The sequence below is a fragment of the Notamacropus eugenii genome, chromosome 2, assembly GCF_028372415.1.
Source record: "Notamacropus eugenii isolate mMacEug1 chromosome 2, mMacEug1.pri_v2, whole genome shotgun sequence".
Lineage (NCBI taxonomy): Eukaryota > Metazoa > Chordata > Mammalia > Diprotodontia > Macropodidae > Notamacropus > Notamacropus eugenii.
Genome location: NC_092873.1, coordinates 251,170,477 through 251,192,271, shown reverse-complemented (window position 1 = coordinate 251,192,271; position 21,795 = coordinate 251,170,477). Strand labels below are relative to the sequence as shown.

Genomic DNA, 21,795 nt, shown 5'->3' with positions numbered 1-21,795 from the left:
TAGTCGTCCTTGCCACTGGGCCCAGATGAATGAAAGACAAGCAATAACCTGTGAGTAGTTGGAGTTGCCCCACTGGAGACCCAACTGGCCAGTTCCAATTGGGCAATGCATCTGCTCACCTCCCCTCTGTCCACAAAGGGTATAATACATTTACCTGTACGAGTGCTCTACCCAAAAGAATGTAAATTTTTGATCACTGAAACCTTGCAAGATATCTTGGGGTTTACAGGCTAGATTTCTTTCTTAAGGATCATGCCTTAAACCCAACCACTCTGGCTTTCATAGATTGGCCAACAATAGACCTCAGCCCACATTGCTTGGGCCCTGATGGCTCAGAGTGAATGGAAATAGCACCAGTTTCTGTTTTGGCCAGAAACACTGAGGGTCTTCACTTTCCAGACCGATTTTTTTTTTTTTTTGCCTAGGTAGAAGAGGTCATTCTTTGCCTCATTTCTTACCTATCCTCAATTACTGAATGGACATTGCATCAGTCAAACTGAGAACTGGGAAAGACAGCTTAAAAGGACCAAAGTCTCCTACTACATCCAAGATCATCTCCAGTAGCCTTGACCTATATCTTGCTACTGAGCACAGATGTTTCCAGAGAAGAAAGTGAGGCTGGTGACTTTCCAGAGCCCTCCCTCACTTAAATTCAATTCACTTGCATGTCAGGGCATCACCTTCCTGATATCATGGTCCTCTTCAAGAATGAAGGGCAAACAACAGCAACTCACACAACTATCATACTAGTTCAGGACATTCTTGCCTGGAATATTCAATAGCCTCCTAATTGATTTTTCTACCTCAAGGTTCTTCCCTCTCCAATCTATCTTCTGCACAGCAATTTTCTTTCTTCTCTCCTCTCCTCTGCTTTCTCCCTCCCTTACCCTCTTTCTTTCTTCTCTTTCTCACTCGTCTCTTCTTCCCTCCTGTGTCTGTCTCTCTGTCTCTCTTCCTCTCTCCTACCCCTCAAATTAGATCCTTCCATCTTATCCAGACTGGAAGCACAACAGCTTGATCCCCAAAACTGATCAATGCATAAGCTTTAACTTTATTCATTTTCCTAACCTGGGCTATTTTCTCTCTTCCTTAGGCAACCTGGTAACCTAGGCACCAGCAAGGTTGCAAGAAATTGTACACGTCTTGGTATGGATACTCTGATCACTGCAGCTCAGAACTCTAGCAATCTGAAGCCTCAGCCTTTCTAGCAGTAGGGGATTAAAGGGATATGCCACCATGCCTGGCTAAAGGGAATTTGCTTGAAATACAGGTCTGACTGTGTCACTTACCTACTCAATAAACTCAAATGGCTCTCGTTATTTTCTTTTGGAGGCAATTGAGGACAAGTGACTTGCCCAGGGTCACATAGCTAATAAGTGTCTGAGGCTGGATTTGAACTCAGGTCTTCCTGACTACAGGGCTGGTACTCTATCTACCATGCTACCTCCCTATTACTTCTAAAATCAAATATAAGCTCCTTTGTTTGATATTTCAAATTCTATATAACCTGACCCCAAACTTTTTTCGTAAAGTTTTATTATATATTAATTACTTTCATTCACATGGCAGGATAATCAATCTGACCTCCAAGTTGTTCCTCATCAATGACAATCCATCTCCAGTCTTTGTGTTTTTTGCTTTGGTTGTGTCCTATGCCTGTCATGCACTCCCTTCCTCACTTCTGCCTATTAGAATTCTTTGTTTCCTTCAAAACTCAGCTCAAGTGCTAAGTTCTACGTGGGGCCTTTTCCTGAGAGCCCAGGTGCTAGCAGCCTTCCTTCCAAAATTATCTCATTTCTATTTTCCATATGATTTTTATATATGAGACTATGACCCAGTTCAAACCCTGCCTCCAACACATATTTACTGTGTAACCTTGGGCAGATCAGTCACCTTCTCCTTGCCCTGTGAAAGTCTCTAATATCAGAAGTTGGAGAAAGAGTGCCAGCTTGTGTTGGTAAAGGAAGTTTTCTCATCTGGGAGTTCCCTGTATGACTGAAATCATAGGTCTAAGTTCCCATCCCATACATACATACACATACATGTTATCTCTCTAGAATAGAAGTTTCTTGTGTGGGGAAATGTTTTATTTTTTTTCGGTGTCCCCAGCACCTTGTATAGTGCCTGGTACTTAGATGTTTAATAAATATTTATTGATTGACTAATAAAATAACCAATTCCAATGTGGATATGTGGCCATTTGTTACTGAAATTACTCTTTAAAAACAAAACAACAACAAAAAACATCCCTTTGTTTGGAAATTGGAATTTGTTATTGTAAGCTTAACGTATTTCTTTATAGTTTCTTTGCTATCATTCATAACATAAACAGATCTCTAGCAACAAAACAAAAGCCAATAAAAGAAAATATTTTTTAAAAAGAAACAAACCCGGAAAGCTAAACAAAATAAAAACTAGTATGAACCAAGTAACTGAAGTCTATTTTTTGAAAAATAATATCCATCCATATTATATGTTTAAGCAATAGAACCCTGTGGCTACTCTGGGACTAATACATAGGTAATCAGAATATCTAAGGTCTGTGATCTGTCTTATTTATTAATGATAATCTTGAGGAAAACACATGCCTGTTTAAAAAAAGCTTCATAAATCACTAGAACTGTGACTTAAATGAATAAATACTCTTGACTATGTCTTTTCTGTGTTTATTTTTGAGAGTTCTCACTGCAGAAAAAGTGATTCATTACTTTAGGAGAACACTTAAACCATGCAGAGACCCGCCCACTGCCCAACCTCACTTACCCTGCAGTGCCTTACTAACATGGCATCCTCTTGTTTTTCTCTTAATTGTCTTATTTTCTGTTCCACTCATTCAGTAAATAATCATGTTTAGTATGAGTAGAATGAAGAACAGAAATCTGTCTGGAATGGGGATTAAGAAAAAAGATCATGAAAGTTTGGATAAATTCATGTATTCTATGAACAGAAACATGAAAGACAGTATTTAATTCTTTCCACTTGTCCAAGTCAAACAAACAGGCATTTATTATGTGTCAGGTGCCAAGAATGTAAATGCAAGGAAAAAGAAAGAACGTCCCTACCTTCAAGGAGCTTACATTCTAATGAGGGAAGAAAACACAGAAAAGGATGCTGAAAAACAAGGAGGGGGAGCAAAGAAGAGGCATGGGAGAAGAGTGAAAGATGAATGACCTGATCATTTTCTCAAAACAGAGATTCTAGAAGGAGTTCCCTAATTTGAGAGGGGGATTGCAAGGTTGAAAAGATCTTCCAGGGTAGGAAGATAGTTGGAGCATGGAGATAAAGTTGGGAAATTCACATATTGTCTGTTCAATTAGATTATATTCCCTTAGAAGGCAATGGTCATGTCTTTATTGGGAGAAATAATGAGGAATGGATCATGTATTTTCCCTACGAGAACACACTAAAAAAGTAGTGGAAAGGTCCTTAATTCAGAACAAATGTCTGGGGCAGATATGGTGGTAGGGAAAGGAAACCTGAAACATGAATCTGTTGCTAGGAGGTAGGACTGTGGTTGGAAGGAGCTCACCTGGAGTCTAAAAGATTCTTCTGCATTTAATGTACCATTATTGGCTCTCTAGGAAGTCTCTCACACTTGGAATCATGGCCAGGGAAGATGTGGTTGTAGGAGGAAATAACCAGGGAATGAAAAAGGATAAGAAATAGCAGTGATCATCTCCCTCAACCTCGGGATGCAAGAACAATGCAGAGGACAGTGACTCAAAGCACCATCCTCATAAACTCCCATCATTCCTTCCCTAGTTAACAGCTCAGAAGGTTTTACAAAAAAGTGGGCTAGTGTCCACTTCACCCTCATTGTAGCCCATAAAGCTATCAAAGCACTGGTATCACTGTAGCCAAAACAAACAGAAACCTCTGCTCTCTCTCAGTGGCTAATCGATTAAAGCAAATTTGTGATCATACAAAATCCCTAGTTAAACAAGAGGAACAGTAAGTTTATTCAGGCTAAAGTCCTTAAATGCATTTACTGAGAAGCAAAGTTTTCTTTTGAGAAGAAAGCTTCAGAAGCAAAGGCCTGGATAATTTATCCTCATCAGTGGCAAAGCCACTTGATAGCTATCAGCGCACCTGCTTGAGTATCTCGCCAAGCAACCAGATGCTCGTGATGGAAAACACTTGTCACAGAGAGATCACACTTCTCTAATGGCCAACTATATCCCAATGAATCACCTTTGCAATCTGTTTCTGATAATCACCAACAGCATTATCTGTATTCATAATTGCCAAAATGTGCAAGTAGTTATTAAAATATTGATTAAAGAAAACCAACAACCATTTATCATCATGGAAGAGTAGTTTTTAACTGCTTTTATCTTAGTACAACGTCATGCTCAGGCTAAAAGGGCTCTCAGTCAACATTTTTTTAATGTGGCTTGGGCTATAAACACCCCAAAATGTGAGCAGAATGCAGCAGAGTTTATTTTATTTTTTGAGATTACTAATGAAGAAAAATCTCACTGTTAAGAACTTCATTTTCATCCGATTTCTAGGCAAATCATCTTTTCTTCCTTTTCTATGTGCCAATCTAAGTAGCGAGGTGGCACAGTAGATTATCACAGGTGCTGAGCCTAGAGTCAGGAAGACTCAAGTTCAAATCCTGGCTCAGACATTGATTAGCTATGAGTATACAGCTATATGTATACCGGGATAAGTCATTTAATCCTGTTTCCTCATCTGTAATACAACCTAGAGAAGGAAAGGGCAAACCATTCTAGTATTTTTGCCAAATGGGATCACAAAGAGTCGAACATGACCAAAACAACCGAACAACACAAAACTGAGAAAAGAAAATGTATATATTTTGTATGTCTTCCCTACTGCCCAATCAAATTAACTGATAGCAAGGCAAGATACATTAGAGTATCTTTTTAAGTAGTTAAACTCCATCTTAAAAGTGAAACTAAGGCAACTCTAAGACTATAAATAGCAAAGCAGTTGAAGATCTGAGTTGCTATAAGGAATTTCTTCACTTGGGATGTCTTCTATTTATGAATTAAGGTCTATATGAACACCCCCCCCAAAAAAAACCCCTCAAAACTTTTAAGCACAGAGCACACCTCCCCGAACAATTTTATTGTGCATTAATCAATATTCTTCAAAAATAGCCATTCATTTGGCTATAAATTATCATTGTATAATAATCTAGTAACTTCATTAATATGAAATTAAATTATTTGATATTTATTCTTACCGAACTCAGGTTGGCTCTTACATATCACTTCTTTTCATTTGTAAATGCTCACAAACTCTCCATTTGCCAATTTATTCTAAATATTTTTTAGGAATCAATGTCAAATTCACTGGTTTATACTTTGCCAAACCATATTACACTTTTAAAAAAATTGAATTTTATTTTCAGTTCCAAATTCTTTCTCTATCCTTTCCCCTTCTGCTATACATTGATAAGGCAAGAAAAATAAAACCCTTTTAATACATGTATAGACATGAAAAACAAATTTCCGTATTAGCCATATTGGGAAGATAGGAAGGAAACAAGGAAGGAAGGAAGGAAGGGAATGGAATGGAAGAAAATATGCTTCAATTTATAATGAGTCCATCAGTTCTCTTTCTGGAGGTAGACAACATGCTTCATCATGAATCCTTTGGAATTATGATTGGTCATTGTATTGATCAGAGTCACTAAGTCTTTCAAAGTTGATTGTCTTTAAGGTATTATAGTTTCTGTATGAATTGTTCTCCTGGTTCTGCTCACTTAACTTTTTTCATCAGTTCCTAGGTTTGTTTTGTTTGTTTGTTTTTATTTTTCTGGAACTATGCCTTTTATCATTTCTTAGAGCACAATAGTATTCTGTTGCATTTGCACAGTATAACATGTTCAGCTATTCCCCAGTTGATGGGCACTTCCACAGTTTCCAGTTCTTTGCTACCACAAAAAGATCTGCTATAAACAGTTTTTGTACATTTGAATCCCTTTTCTTTTTCTTTGATCTCTTCTAGGGTATGGACCTAATAGATCACCGGGTCAAAGGACATGTACAGTTTAATAACTTTTTAAGTACAGTTCTAAATTGCTTTCTAGAATTATTAGACCAGTTCATTGCTCTACCAAAAGTGCATTAGTATTCCTGTTTTCCCGCATCTCCTCTGGTATTTGTTGTTTTCCATCTTTGTCATCTTGGCCAATCTGATGGATGTAAGGCGGTCCTCAATATTGCTTTAATTTGCATTTCTCTAATTATTAATCATTCTGAGTGTTCTTTTTCATATGATTATTGATATGATAGCCTTGATTTTTTTTCTGAAAACCGCCTGTTCATATCTTTTGACAATGTATCAATTGAGTAATGACTCTTATTCTTGTAAAGTTGACCCAGTTCCCAACGTTTCAGAAATGTGACCTTTATTACAGAAATTTGCAGCAAAATATTTTCCCCAGTTTCCTGTTATTCTTTTAATTTTTGTTTGTGCCAAAAGCTCTTCTGATTTTATGTAATCACAATGATCTGACTTCCTGTGAACCTCTCTTCCTCTTGTCAGGTCATAAACTCTTCCCCTATACGTAGATTTGACAAGTATTTTCGTTGCTGATCTACTAATTTGCTGATATTACCCTTCATATCTAAAATATGTATCCATTTTGAACTTATCTTGGTATGTGGTGTGAGATGTTGATCTGTGCCTAGTTTGGGTCAGATTACTTTCTAGTTTGCCCAACAGTTTTTATCAAATAGTGAGTTCTTCACCCAATATCTGGGACTTTGGGTCTAATAAATACTAGGTTACTGTGCTCATTTGCCTTTGTATATTGTATACCTGATTTGTTTCACTGATCAGTGTATTTCTTATCTAGTATCAAACTGTTTTGATGATTACAGACTTATAGTAAAGTTTGAGATCTGGTACTACTAGTCCCCCTTCCTTCCCAGTTTTTTTTTTCATTGATTCCCTTTATATTCTTGACCTTTTCCATTCCTCCAGTTGGATCTTACAATTTTTTTTCTAGCTCTATAAAGTAATTCTTTGACAATGTGATTGGTGTAACACTAAATAAGTAAATTAATTTAGGTAGATTGTTATTTGTATTATATTGGCTCAGTCTAGCCATGAAGAATTAGCATTTCTCTTAATTATTTATATGTTTTCATCTGTGTGAAAAGTGTTTTGAGGTTTTTTCTCTTGATTTCCTTGATATAATTGAACTTTTGTTCTTCCATATGAATTTTGTTATTACTTTTTCTAGCTCTTTAAAATAATTCTTTGGTAGTTTTATTGGTAGTTTTGTTAGTTTTTTTATTAGTTTTATTGCATTGTAAATAAGTAAATCAACTGAGGTAGAACTGTTATTACTTTTATATTGGTTCAGCCTACCCATAGGCAATTACTCTTTCTCTAATTGTTTATATCTGTCTTTATTTGTGTAAAGAGTGTTTTGTAATTGTGTTCCTGAGTTCAAATCTTGCCTCAGATACTTATGAGTTGTGTCTCTGGGCAAATCACTTAACCACTGTCTGCCTCAGTTTCCTCATTGGTAAAGTGGGAATAATAACACCTATTTCCAGCATCATGTGAGGATCAAATGAGATAATATTTGTAAAGCATTTTGCAAACCTTAAAGTGTTATATAAATGCTAGCTGTTACTAATTTGTTCCTCCAAATTCTTCCAGAATACACAGATTTCTGATCTATGTTGTCCCTGACCTCTGATAATGACAAACTTTTTAAAAAGTTTTATTTTTATTATTTTTACATCACCATCATTTCCAGACATATCCTTCCTTCTTCCCTACCCAGTAAGCTATAATTTATTTTTAAAAAAAAATTAAAAAAGGAACAAAAATCCAAAGCAACCAATATTCCAGCTGTGTTTGACAGTATACAACGTCCCAGTTTTAAAGCTTAAAACTGTGATAAGATTTCTGGAATATCAATAATCTACACTACTAGACTCAGATCCCCTTTTCTGCGTCTAAGTTAGGTTATTACATTGACACAGTGAATAACTGTGGACTTTTTTCTATTTACATTGTGGTATGCCCTTTTTCTCATTCTGTTTCAAAGCTCTGCACCATTTCATTTGAGTCTTCCCATTCCTCTCTGTATTCATCACTCATTGTTTCTTATGGAATCATTATATATCATTATATTTCTGTACCATGAAATGTTTATCCATTTCCAAATGGATGGGCATTTTTTTGTTTCCCATTGTTCGCTACGACAAAAAGTTCTACCTCTTTCCACAGGCACACATTTCTCTGAAACAGTCCCTTGCTACTGTATCTCCTGCACAATTCCTCACTGGAAATGGATTGAAGGCTATATGCCTACCTTGGGTCCCTCCATTGTGTTCTGGGTGATCCCAAACTAATTCTTCAGAGAATGTGGTATTCCATGGTTTAGAATCATTAAGAGCTTGTTGTAATTTCCCAGGGGCAATTTTTCCTTCTTTTCTATTCAATTCGGGGTCCAGCTAATTGTTCATAATCAGCATCTATCCAAGATACATGTACTGATATAAGGACATGCTAGTTAGGCCAAGTTTTGTTGAGTAATAATGGATCTGATTTAGGATGTACTACCATGTTCCAAGAGTGGATGAGGTCAACAAAATGTCATTTGCACACAAACATCTGCAAAACCTCACCTTCTCCTGGATAAGGAATACTGCTATTTGGACTCTTTTTTGGACATTCTTCACAATAGTAGCAAACACATTTGATGAGCCCAAATTTCCCTACTCTATGCCTCACTTGACATCAACAATTAGAGGGTCTTGTTACATATTCGAAGGAATCATGTATGATTTTTAGCAAGCGCATGGGAGACATCTTGTTGGAAAATGTTTTGTCCCAATGAATAAATGTTTTGGGTTTTTGGGGGGGGAGTTGTTTTTTTTTTTTTTTTTGCAATTGACTAAGAATAAATAGAGTGGATTCTCATCTTTTTTCTTTTTACATTTGTTGCCAATTATGTAACTCATATAAGTCTATTTGTGACTGCCTGTTCCTGTCTTAAAATTTCATCAAAGGATATCCTCCCAGTACATGGGTAGATTAGTCTTTGAACATAAAGGAAAGTAGAAATATACCAGTTATATTTTCTTAGGTGTCTTTTAAAAATTATGAAGTTTGAGCATTTACTCCTAAAGCTTTAGTATGCTCTCTTATTTTAAAAAATTTGAGAACTGCTCTTTCAGTATCTTCAAAATTGTTTTGTATGCATCATGAACCTCTTTTTTCCTTTTTTGTCCTTGTTAATATAAATATACACAAATTGCCATCTACTCAGGTAGAAGGAGCTTACCTTCAGACATAATCACAGACCTTTGACATACAATATATATGCTATATCCTAGTCATAGACCATTGACATACTGATGTATACACTATATACTCACAGTGAAATGTAAACTCCTCCATTTTTCTTTTTGTATTTCCAGCATCTAACACAAAACCTGTACAGAATAAACACTCAATACATGTTTGTTTAATTGAACTGAATGTATATGATCTTCTTCGGTAGGTGTGTGTTGCTGTGTCCTCCTGGGGCACCACCTGTTCCAGGGAAGGTACTATTAGATCATGTGCTGTGGGCATTTCCCTAAAGGTGTCTCAGTCATTTGGCATTCACGGTGCTATTGTGCTGCCTCAGGGTCTAGGCACAAGTGTTAGGTACCAGTAGGGATTTGATCTGTGATAATTTTGTGCTATTTGGTTTAACAGAGCTGTATACTTGATCAGGGTGTTCTGAGACAACTCCTTCCCATCAAGGGGAACTCAAGGGACAGATTTGATCCTGAAACTTAAAATCTAGTGGGAAATCAAAAATATACATTACCTCATAACTGAGGGGTAGAGTTTAGCAGAACATCAACTCCCTGTCAGGGGGTGGGGGGAATAGGGACATGGCTTACTAGTCCTGTTTCCTTTAGCACTTAATATAGTGCATTGCCTTTAATAAATGTTTGTTGAATGAGTAATAAATTGAAAAATGCATTAAGTTTTAAGTCAGTGGACTTGTCCAGGTTCTGTCACTGAGTGGCCATAGCAAGTTATCTAACCTCCATGAGTCACAATTTGCTGAACTACAAATTAAGACATAAGACAAAGTAATCACTAATATTTCTTCTACCTTCAAATTCTGATTGAAATAAACAGTAAAACCTTAACTAACAAGATGGGGTGGGAGGTGTGCATAAGAGGAGGATTATTCTGTTAGCATGGCCTGAGCTCAGCATAGATACAGTTCTAATGTTTTATATCTATGGTTGTTTAGTCGTTTCAGTCTTAGGTCCAATTTTTTGTGACCCCATTTGGGATTTTCTTGGCAAAGACACTGGAATGGTTTGCCATTTCCTTCTCCAGCTCATTTTTTAGGTGAGGAGCTGAGGCAAACAGGATTGCATGACTTACCCAGGGTGACACAGTAAGGGTCTGAGGCCAGATTTGAACTCAGGAAGATGAGTCTTTCTGACTTCAGGTGCAGTGCTCTATCCACTGGGCCACCTAACTGCCCTTTCTATCTATAGTGCTGCACTATCCTATTAAAATTCAGAATAATGATGCTAGAGCAAGACAGCGTCCTCATTCATCAAATAAAGGTTATGTTCTGTCTGATGTACTTATTACTTAGGATAGAAAACATACTAATACACTTTAGAAAGCTTTTCAGTAACAAACCTTGAAACAAAATACTCCATTCTCCAAGCACTTGGTTTAGACAAGACTTTTAAGTTATAATATGAAACTCATTACTGAGGCCTGAATTGGTTGATCATGAGGAAAGAAGGAGTGGGAAGAGAGGGCACATGTCATCAACAAATGAACAAATTCAACAAAATTCACAGAGAATCTACTCCTTATTATCTCTTGAGGAGGCAGTTAGGTGGCGTAATGGACAGAGCACCAGGGCCTGGTGTCAGGAAGATTCATCTTCCTGAGTCCAAATCCGACCTCAGACAATTATTAGCTGTGTGACCCTGGGCAAGTCCTTAACCCTCTTTGCCTCAGTTTCCTCATATATAAAATGAGCTGGAGAAGGAAATGGTAGACCACTGCAGGATCTCTGCCAAGAAAATCCCAAATGGGGTCACAAAGAGTCAGACACAACTGAGGAACAACAATTACCTATTGAATAAAAGAATATACAACTCCCTTGTTTGTCATTTAAGACTTTCACAATCTGATTCCAGCCTACCTTTCTAGCTTCAGTGCACATTGTTCTTCTCTAAGGTCCAACAAAACCATTCTTCCTACTGTTCTTCATTCATGATATGTCATTTTCCTTCTCCATATCTCTGCAAGGGTAGTTCCCTGTGACTAGAATGCAATTTTACCCCAACTTCATCTCTCAAAAATCCTAGTTTCTTTCCAGGCTCAGCTACATAAAACCTTTCTTGATTCTCCACTCCCACCTATTCTCAATCATTCCTCTTGAAGTTATTTTTATGTACCTATATGGGTATGTATTGTCTCCCCTGGCTAGCCAATAAGCTCCCTAAGAGCAAGGGTTTGGTCTTTGTATCCCCAAAGTCTACTACAATTCCTGATGTATAGCAAGATAATGAAACACTCGGTTGATTAATTGTGGTATTGTGCCTGGCACTGTGTGGACTCATGGGCTGTCACTCAATCCAATTTTCTCATTCAGCCCAGAAATTTCAAGGATTGTTGGGGGAGCATAATTAGCTCTTCCTCACACACCAAAAAAATTGCTCATAAGATCATAGACTTCAGAGGTCATCTAGTTAAGTGCTTCTTAAACTGGATAATAATCAGCAAGTGAGTTTGTTCAAAGGGCATAGAGGAAAGATACTTTATTCAGTATTTGTTAGAATATGGGTTGGGTTAAGGACCCCTTCTCATTCTGAGCTTTCCCATCCTGGAAGATTAGAAATGACACCAATACAAAATATTTTGTATATAAAAACCCAACATATTTTCCCATTTGTTATCATTACCATAATCTTGTACTCTATGGTCCCTTTATTTTCTACATTTTAAAAATCTTTGGTCCCCCTCCTAATGCCCTATAAGCTCTTCTTACAGTAATTTCATGTGACCTTTTCCCTCACCATAGATCTTTTATCATTAGTCAAAATTCTTCATCCTTTCATGGTCTCAAATCTCACATACTGCAAGATGCCTTTCCCATCATCACTTCCTCCAACACCCCCCAAACCCCTCCACAGACACTAGTGCCTTCCCCCTAAGATTATCCATTTATACTGAATATGTCTTCCATGTATGTAGTTTTTTGCATGCTGTCTCTCCCAGTAGAAAGTGAATTCCATAGGGGCAGGGACCATGGTTTTGCATTTCTTTGAACAAAACCTAGCAAGCACATAGTAGACACCTAATAAATGCTAATTGTTATTACTGATGAAAGCGATGATGCTAACAGTTATTAGAACAGATTTCTATTCTTTGGCAAGTACTTACATTGTAATTTTATGTCAGAGGTCAGCAAATTACAGATTTCAGGCCAAATCCAGTGAGCCATCTGTTTTTGTACTGCCTGAGCTAAGAATGGTTCTTAGATTTTAAATAAAGTTTTTAAAAAATGCAAAACCCATTCTTATCTCTTGGGCAATACCAAAACTTGTTAACCCCTGTGTTACATCATAATTTTACTGATTCATTAGTTTTTTAAACATATGAAAATGGGTAGAAGGGGGAAGCATTTGTTTAAAATGAAGTAATATAATTGTTTAAAGGAGCTCCATTGTGAGGGGCGCTCTGGACCTGGGCCCCCTGGGTGGATAGGAGACGCCCAAGAGTCTGGACCTGCTGACGTGGCTTTGCCACGGTGGCACTGCCGATGAGGCATTGCCACGCTGGCACTGGGACGGCTCTACTGGACTGGGCTGGGCTCCGCCCTCAGGGAGGAACTGGGGAGGGGCTTACCCGGAATAGGAGGGCGAGTTCTGGGGGGATATAAGGCACAACACGGAAGGGGATGGGGGGATTTCTTGCTGACCGTCATGTAATAAAGCTGCTCTTACCCACCTCCAGTGTTCTGCCTAGTGATTCTCCCCTCGACCCCCCAAGGGGAGCCAGAGACGTCTGAAGACCCCTGGGCAGGGGTGAGTTGATGCGGTAATTAGGGCTCCGCCCCTAACACTCCATCATCTTTCCAAAGGCATAATTTCAAAATTATACATATATACACGTATGTGCACATGTATATATGTGTGTATATATGTCTGTGTATATATATACATATATATATTCATCCTGTGGCATGCTTATGTAGATAAACAATAGATGAATGAAAAATAAGATCCAATTTTCAGGAGAGATGCATCCAATTCCAAAGATATAAATGGAGTCAAGAATTCTCATTTTTATTCTTAGCTCCAGTACCAGCTTATTCTGCAATCTTATCAAAGTGAATAACCTCTTTGTGCCTCTATTCCTCCTCCTGTGTGAGAAAGAAAAATATTTGTCACCTATCCACCTCATGAGGCTATTTGGAAGATAAGAAAAGCGAATCAGTAAAAGGTGCCCTTTAAAAGACAGAAACTGTTTCAATAAAGCTAATTATAATACTTCTATAACCATAACTTTCCATCCCCAGTCATTACATGGTAAATTTTCCTTACCAAAAAACCAAAAACCCCAAACTCAAATAAGCCAGTATCAACAACTGGCTTTAATTTAACACATGATGTATTCCCATGGTTTTAATTTTAAAAGGGAAGAGGATTAGAAATGATTATAAAAATTTCTGGACCACATAGGTACACACAGATGTCTGAAAACTTACGTACATATGTATGTATATATGTACAAATATCCTTCATGCTCCAATCGAAAAACAAAACAAAAAAACTACAATCTTCCCTACCCCCATCTAAAAACTACACCTTTCAAAAGTTTTGTGGTTATTTCCTAAATATATCATGAATTTGAGCTACGACTTCTATTTTCTAGCTCTTTCTGGGTTGTATATTTTTAAATGACAATCAGGAATTTTAACATTCCAAGATGTCAGCTTTCATTTGTGTGAGAGTTTCATTACACATCCTGTCTCAGCCATCAGTAAACCCATATGAATCATTTATAATTATACTTTAAGGATCTACTGTCCCATTAGTGTGAGATCTCTTTTCAACAATGTGGAACACATGGTACCCCTTCATGCTGCAGTAGATAATTTTATGACATACAGTGGACCACAAAAAAAAAAAATTTCACAGTGGATGGCCCGCCTTCTGGGGATGATACCCTTGGAACTTAGTTAGACTGATCCTTGAATGACAAATACAGAGTACGCAGCTATGATCATTTTTGAAGCCTTTCTACCTTGACGTGACCTGTCAGAGCTTATACTTCACTGGTATAGTCTTTAAGGGCTGAAGGCTACCTCTATTCCACACTAAGGCCTTAGAGAAGGACGTTAGCAGAGCAATTAAGTTACATTACTTACAACATTATTGCGTCACTTCTTTAATTCTTCTTTATCAGCCTGTATGTTTTGCTGAAGGTATTTCTGGCCTCTTTTGGACCCACAATATTTCCTAACCTCAGCCCCTTCAAAAAGTCTCATTGAACAGAGTAAGTATGCTTGCTGGGCCAAATGCCACCAGGACCTCAAGCAGCTTGGGCAGGGAATTAAGTTGTTTGGAATTTCCCAGAAAATTTCTTCTCCACCCACTTGGATCTCCAAACTTAGAAATATTTCTTCTAAACAAGAAAGGATAGAAATATTTTTTTTCTTTTGAATCAGTAGAAATTATTGAGAGAATTGATTCAAGATGAAAGGGAAACCAAATTGAAGACCTGGTATGTCACTCATAGCCCATATAAAGAATTACCACCCAATCACCAGCCTGAAAAAAACAGGGAATAGATCAGGTTAGACTCCAATTCAGTCCCAACAAGCATTTATTAAGGTCCTACTATGTGCAAGGCACTGAGCTAGATACTGGGGATACAAAGACCAAATAAAAACAGAATGTAAATAGATAACTCTGTAAGTTATAATTTAAGGACAAAGGAGAAATTTTTCTTAAGTAAATAAGGAAAAGTTTCCAATAAAAGGTAGCATATGAGTTTAGCCTTAAAGGCAGCCAGATATTTTAAGACGAAGAGACATAAGAAAGGAATTCCTTTCAGAAAATAAGGAAAACCTATAAAAACAAAACAAAACATGGAGGCAGAAAATGGGATATCAAGTTCAGAAAGAGCAAGTAAGCCAGTATAGCTGGAACATAGAGTGTATGAAGGAAAATAATGTACAATCAGCCTAGAAAGGAAGGCTAGACCAGAATGTGAAGGGTTAAAAAGCTCAGCTAAGCAATGTGTATTTTATCCTTGAGGAAAGGGGGAGCAATTGGCTGTTCCTGAGCAAAAGAAGACATGGTTACCTGGGCTTTCAGAAGGTTATTTTGGTAGCTATATGGAAGATGTTTTAAGGAAAAGAGGACCTCAGGAATCCAGTTAATAAGGACCTGAACTAGTGAGATGACCATAGGAATAAAGAGAAGGCCACTGGAGATGTTGGAGAGGTAATACAGACAAAATTTGATTGCTGACTAGCTGCTTAGTAAGAGCAAGGGAAAAGCCCAAGAGTACTCTGAGGTAGGTTAGCAGAGCTCTAGGGCATTCAATTTTTTTATTATTATTTTTAATAATATTTTATATTCTTCCCCATGACATGTTAAAACAATTTTTAACATTTAAAAAAAAGTTTTGAGTTCTAAATTCTACTTCTCCCTCCCCCACAAAAAGTCTTTCTTTTAATTACCTGAAATTACCCCCTCTTCAGTCTTATTTGGATGGTTCATTTGCACTGGCTATGAATAAAGGGTTTGTTACAGAAAAGCAAACTTCAGCCTCGGTCTGCATGATTACAAATTCTAAAAGATCTGAATAAGGTTTTATTAATTAATTAGATTAATAAGGTCATACTGTAATGAAAAATACACCTCTAATACTTTTGATATCATCAAAACTCTTTTTGAGTATTAAGACTCACATAGCTAGTCTGAATCAAGGTAGGAAGGTGATGAAACTTGAGCCCAAAGTTATACGACAAATCATGAGCGCGGCGTTCCAAGTCATCACCATTTGCTAACATTGGTGTATTACAACGTAAAGAACTACCAGTACCTACCAGCCTAAAGGAACCAGAAACACAGATCCCATCAGGCTCCTTCAATGAAAAAGTGGCTAGTAGCTTCTACTTCAACAATTAAGCATGTCAGCTGACGGTCAATCAACATGTTTAAGTATCTACTTAGGGGGCCCAGTGGATTGAGAGTCAGGCCTGAAGTCTGGAAGCCTCCTCTTCCTGAGTTCAAATCTGGCCTCAGACATTTACTTATTGTGACCTTGGGCAAATCACTTAACCCCATTTGTCTCAGTTTCCTTATCTGTAAAATGACCTGAAGAAGAAATGGCAAACCAGTATTATTGTCAAGAAAACTCCAAATGGGATCACAAAGAGTCAGACTGGACTGAATAACAAGCACCTACTATGTGCAAGGCACTATGCTAAATGCTAGGGATACAAAAAGAGACAAAAGACAGTCCTTTCTCTCCAGGAGCTCACAATCTGATGCTTTAATTCTGTCTAAAACAACTTTCTCCAAATAATGGTGGCGTAGGGATGGTAGACTTGCATATGGGCCTAGCATCGGTCTCCCTAAATTCTAGGACTTTAATCACCATTTCTCTATCTAAGAGGGATTGTGATCTGCATTAGTAGAAGGACATCCCACATAGTGATTCCCTTTATTCCAGAAAAGGGAGCAGGAAGGGAAATGCTTATACTGATTCAGGTAAAGGGGCAAAAAATCTCCCCAAAAGAACATGGCAGCACCAAAATAGGTCACAAGTGGGAAGACAGTTCTGGAGAGCAGGATAAGGAGGATGGTGAATGAAGGAAAAGTAACGTCAAGTCCAAGAAGCTGCAATCCAATTCTGAAGGCAGCACGAGGGCCTCACAGGAGTTTGAGATGCTGAAATTATCTCTGCAAATGAACAATTACACACTGAAACAAACCATTTAGCAAAGTGTGGTTAGAACAAAGAGTGGTTCTTAAGGCATTTCAAGGGAGCATGACAGAATCTGAGGCCTCAGTACCCTTCCCCCTGCCACCTACTCCTCTCCACAAGTCTGGCAAAGCAGGGAGCTGTCTAATCCTTGGCAGATGCTCAAGAGATTACTGCAACTGCTAGCTCGAGCTGATCGAAGGCCAATGCCTAAGTATGCTGTAAAAGATACTAAAATGTAATATCAGAATAAATACCAAGCCTAATAATAATTACTTCCCACACCTAACTTTTCAGTTTTGCTTCTTGAGCTGCATAGTAGATGACAAGTTTGCTAAGATTTCCCTCAAGCTCAATCTTATTTTCTGAAGTTTCATGGTCTCAGAGAAGATCCCCAGCTGAATCATTAGCCCAGCCATGCAAAATTACATGAGCCAGGTGTTTACACTTCTCTTTCCCTCCCTCACAAAAGCAACAAATAAAAAGTCTCTGACTAATGGTGAGATGGTATCAGATTTAAAGGAAATAAGGAGTAGTGGTCCTAAAAGAAATTGAATGAATTTGAGGTCATCTTTTTTGTTACATTTTGATAGGTTTTCATAGGCTACTGCGTACATGTGTGAGCACAAGCACATGTGTGTAAATTCAAGGGGAGTCATGGAGTCTCTTTTGGGGAGGCAATTGGGGTTAAATGACTTGCTCTGAGTCACATGGCTATTAAGTATCTGAGGTCACATTTGAACTCTGGTCCTCCTATCTCCAGAGTTGGTGCTCTATCCACTGTGCCACCCACTTTTTTTTTTATATAGTGGAAGCTCTTTTTTTCCTTTCTTTTTTAAAAAAAATATAATCTAAGCTAACAGGCATAGGTCATGCATTGTCATTTTGATCAAAAGGAGGACCAGGCAAGAAGGCAGATGGATGATAAAGGAAGGCAAAACTATCACACCACTGGAAAACCAACTCGGACTGGCATATGGTCTTTTAGTCACAGATCTCCAGAACTTCACAAATGGATATGAAGGGTAATATAGAAAAGACCTTTCCGTAACCTAGAAATAGCTAGACTTGGAGTAAGGAAAAATTGGGTTTAAATCCTGGCTATGACACTTTCCAGAGGGTATTACTTTTGAAAAAATGGCATCCTTTATCTATCTCAGGCAACTCCCTATGACATACACCAAATTGTACATGGTTTCCATCCATATTGCTGGAAGGAGTTCCCATTTCAAGAGTTTCCATGAAGGGAATCTATGAAATTATGAAGTGGTAGAAGCCATGGCTATATGAAGGGATGAGTATGATACTTGTAAAAATGCACAGATGTGATTTTAAAATATATACTCGTTTGGGGAAGTGCTACTAGTGAGCTATCCAATTTAAATGAAAAAGCAATTAATTTTTTTGTTACTTCTGAAGGAGGTATCTGAAGAAGAATAAGATTCCAGGGAAAGGTTGGGGGGAAAGGGCTGTGGAGTAAAGGATTGCCATCAAGGAATTGTCTGACAAGGAGAGAACATGGGTTGGTCCCATAGTAAGAATGACAGAATTATGGAATGGTGGATAGCTGTGATATAAAATAATGCAAGATAAACATTAGGGGCTTTAGTTATCTTTGTATCTTCCTCAGTGTTTAGTACAGTGTACTGTGCACAATAAGAGATTAATAAATGTTTATTAAATGAATGACAATGAAGAAAAGGGTTAGAGGTAGAAATTGAGAGAAAAAACATAAGTAGAACTATCTGTACTCAAAGTACAAAGCACTACAACTAGCAGAAGCCAAATTTTGCTCTCAATTGTTGACTATGTTGGCCACTAAAAGGCAAAGATAAAGGCAATCTATTTCTGGTTATAGCCGTGACTGAAGAGGGATGTTCAGTAATAGAAATAAAGATAGAGAAATATTTTAATAACATTTTTTTCAAACCATGACTTTATGTTAACACGTTCCATGATCAAGGCAGTTTATTAGTCACCATCAGATTTTCAAGTATGCCAGAGTACATTTACAAATCTTCAAGCATCTGTTTTTCTATTTAAGGCAGAAGATAAGAATAAGGCCTAGCTCATTGTTTCCTTTCAGTTTAATCTTTGTGGGGTCAGAATTTCAAAGAACTTCACATTTTATTGACTGAAATTCATTTCCCAACAAACACAAAGGTTGCCCTGGGACTTTAACCCAATACTCAGAGCCCACTCTAAGACAAGGGGAGGCTATTCAGTTAGGTCATAAATAGCAAGGCAACATTTTGGTGTAGTTAATTTGGTCACTAAAAAAAGGAAATTATGAAGCCCAGGTTGGATGAATACAAGTTAAAGAATGTTTGTTGGTTGTTTCTGTATGGAAAATAGATCTTACAATGAAAATGAGAGAAATATCAGGAAGCAGCAACTTTATGTTTTTCTTCTTTCACTATTGACTCTTTTCCAGAGAAAGTTGGGCAGTTACTTGTTGTAAGTCGTTTGGCCCAGCCAACACTGAATGACATTGTTTGTTTGTGTGTGTGTGTGTGTGTGCATGTGTGTGTGAGAGAGAGAGAGTGAGTGAGTGAGAGTGAGTGAGAGTGAGAGAGAGAGAGAGAGAGAGAGAGGAGAGACATAGAGCATCAACAAAACGAGGAGTCGTCTGTCATGAGTATTTTGTTTTTAAAAACAAGGAAGGCAAAGGATAGTATAAGTGGAAAGAAAACTGGGCTTAGAGCCATATTGTCTTTCTTCAAAACCCAGATCTGCTATTTACTCCTTGAGGTAACCATGGACAAGGTCACTTCACCCATCTGGGCTTTTGTTTTCTCATTTATAAAATGGACTAGAGGCTAGAGGGAGGGGGGGTCCAACTCTAAAACCTATAGTTTTCTTTTCTTCTTTCACATTTTTTTACGTGCACAAAAATTGACTGGGTAAAATGAATCAAGAAACTGGGATCCTGAACACCACCTAAAGTTGGATCATCCTCAGGAACTACCATGACATCACCTATTCTTGAATTTTATGCCTCTTACCACAAAAGCCCACCTCCTATTCTGTCCCCAGTTGCCTGGTGCTTGAAGGTTTCAGGCTACTATAAGCTTCCCCATCAAAGGAGGGAATACTTCCTGCCCTCTCTACTTGAAGGTCTGAGGTAGTTTCTTCCATACCAAGAAGGAAAGGAACATGAGTTGGCAAGTGATCAAAAGCATAAGGACAGACCTTCGGCGTTACCTATTTGCCTTTCCAGGTCAGCTGCTTCATCTGGTGTTGCCCGGGGTAGTACTCCAGGGTCACTGAAGCTCGTTCGAAGCAGGGTACCCATCACGAAGAAGAAGAGAATCCCGCCAACCACAGGGATAGCTGGAGTGATTTTCACGGCTAAATATGGACAGCTGCCAGTAGCAGGTATTGAGAGAGAGAGAGAAGGGAAGAAGAAACAACAAAGTACTGTTAGTAATCAACAGCAAAGCAGCTTGCATTTCCTAAGAAGTTAAAGGCTTATCTAAAGAAGGAAATTGATTTCCATTAAAAATTTATCTATATTAAAATTCTAATAGTATGGAATATAAATTTTCTTTGGGAAAACTTTGCCATCTTGCCACAATTTATCAATGCCAAAGCCAGTCTTTCTTGATTGCATTTGTTGGGAAAGAAGCTCCAGGAAGAATGAAACTGAGCCTCTTTCCATAGTCTTCGTTGTAATATTGTATCTACAAATGCACATGGTTAGTATACCTCAACAATCCATGCATCTTTCTAATCTATCCCCCTCTCTTGAATTCCGTAAGAGGAGACAAAGACATAGGATATCTTAAAACAGGTCCAAGCTTTCCCTTCCCCCAGTTAATGCTCAACTTTGTTTCTGACAGCACAGTGACATTCAGTAGGGACAAAATGCTGTGAAATGTAAATCTGTAAGCCTGGAAAACATTGCCAGTATTTTGGAGTTAACCTATCCAAAGGAGGTTAATGAGCTATGCAAATGAAATCACATTCCAGTTTCAGGAGAGGGACTCAAGGATTTCTGCAGATAGAACACACTTAACTTGTTTTTATGTTCAAAAGACATTTGAGCTACCACAAGAAGATTGGCACCCCAGCTTTTTGCATTTTTAAAATTTTCCTTGTACTTAAATGCTACAGACTCTAATTCAGTGATTATTCCCGGAAACTGTGTGATGAGACAGGAAAAGGTGAATGTGCTATATGCTGCAGACCAGAGTTAGCCAGGTATCAGTTTCTGACATTTAGTCTACTGGTTTCAGGGACTTAATTCAGTTTTGAACAACAGCACCCTCACTCATTCAGCAAACCTGCTGAGAAAGGGACAGAGGTTATAATGGTACTGGTGGTTGTTAAGTCATTTTTCAATCATATCTGACTTTTTGTGACCCCTCCCATTGTGACCCTCCCATTTAAGGGTTTTTTTGGCAAAGATGTTGGCATGGTTTGCCATTTTCCTTCTCCAGCTCATTTGACAGATGAAGAAACTGAGGCAAACAGGGTTAAGTGACCTGCTCAGGGTCACACAACTAGTAACTGTCTGAGGCCAGATTTGAATTCATGAAGAGGAGTCTTTCTGGTTCCAAATCCCAGGGCTCTACCACTGTGCCACCTAGCTGTCCTTAATGGTACCGGTGACCTGGAGTAACTAGAGCAGATCTCAAGGGAACCACATGAAGATCAAGGTCTTCTCTGGATTATTGTCATCATACTTAATTATTACTGAGCTTCAAGGCAAAAAGGACAATCATAAAATATTAAAGCCTGAATGACCCTTAGGGGCAATAAGGGGAAGAGCAAAGGACCAAGAGTCAGGAGGATTGGGTGAGAATCCTGTCT

General features: G+C 38.0%; 1 protein-coding gene across 4 annotated transcripts in view; it reads right to left on the bottom strand.

Annotated features, from left to right (window-relative positions):
- The window catches only part of ZDHHC14 (zDHHC palmitoyltransferase 14), a 336,782-nt gene that overhangs the window by 116,878 nt on the left and 198,109 nt on the right, over positions 1-21,795 (bottom strand). For 2 of the 4 annotated variants that reach the window (XM_072643782.1, XM_072643784.1), the window contains exon 2: positions 20,173-20,345. In XM_072643782.1, the coding sequence (XP_072499883.1) occupies positions 20,173-20,345 (173 nt within the window). The remainder of the gene's footprint in view (positions 1-20,172; positions 20,346-21,795) is intronic. The other 2 variants (XM_072643783.1, XM_072643785.1) reach the window with 1 other exon arrangement.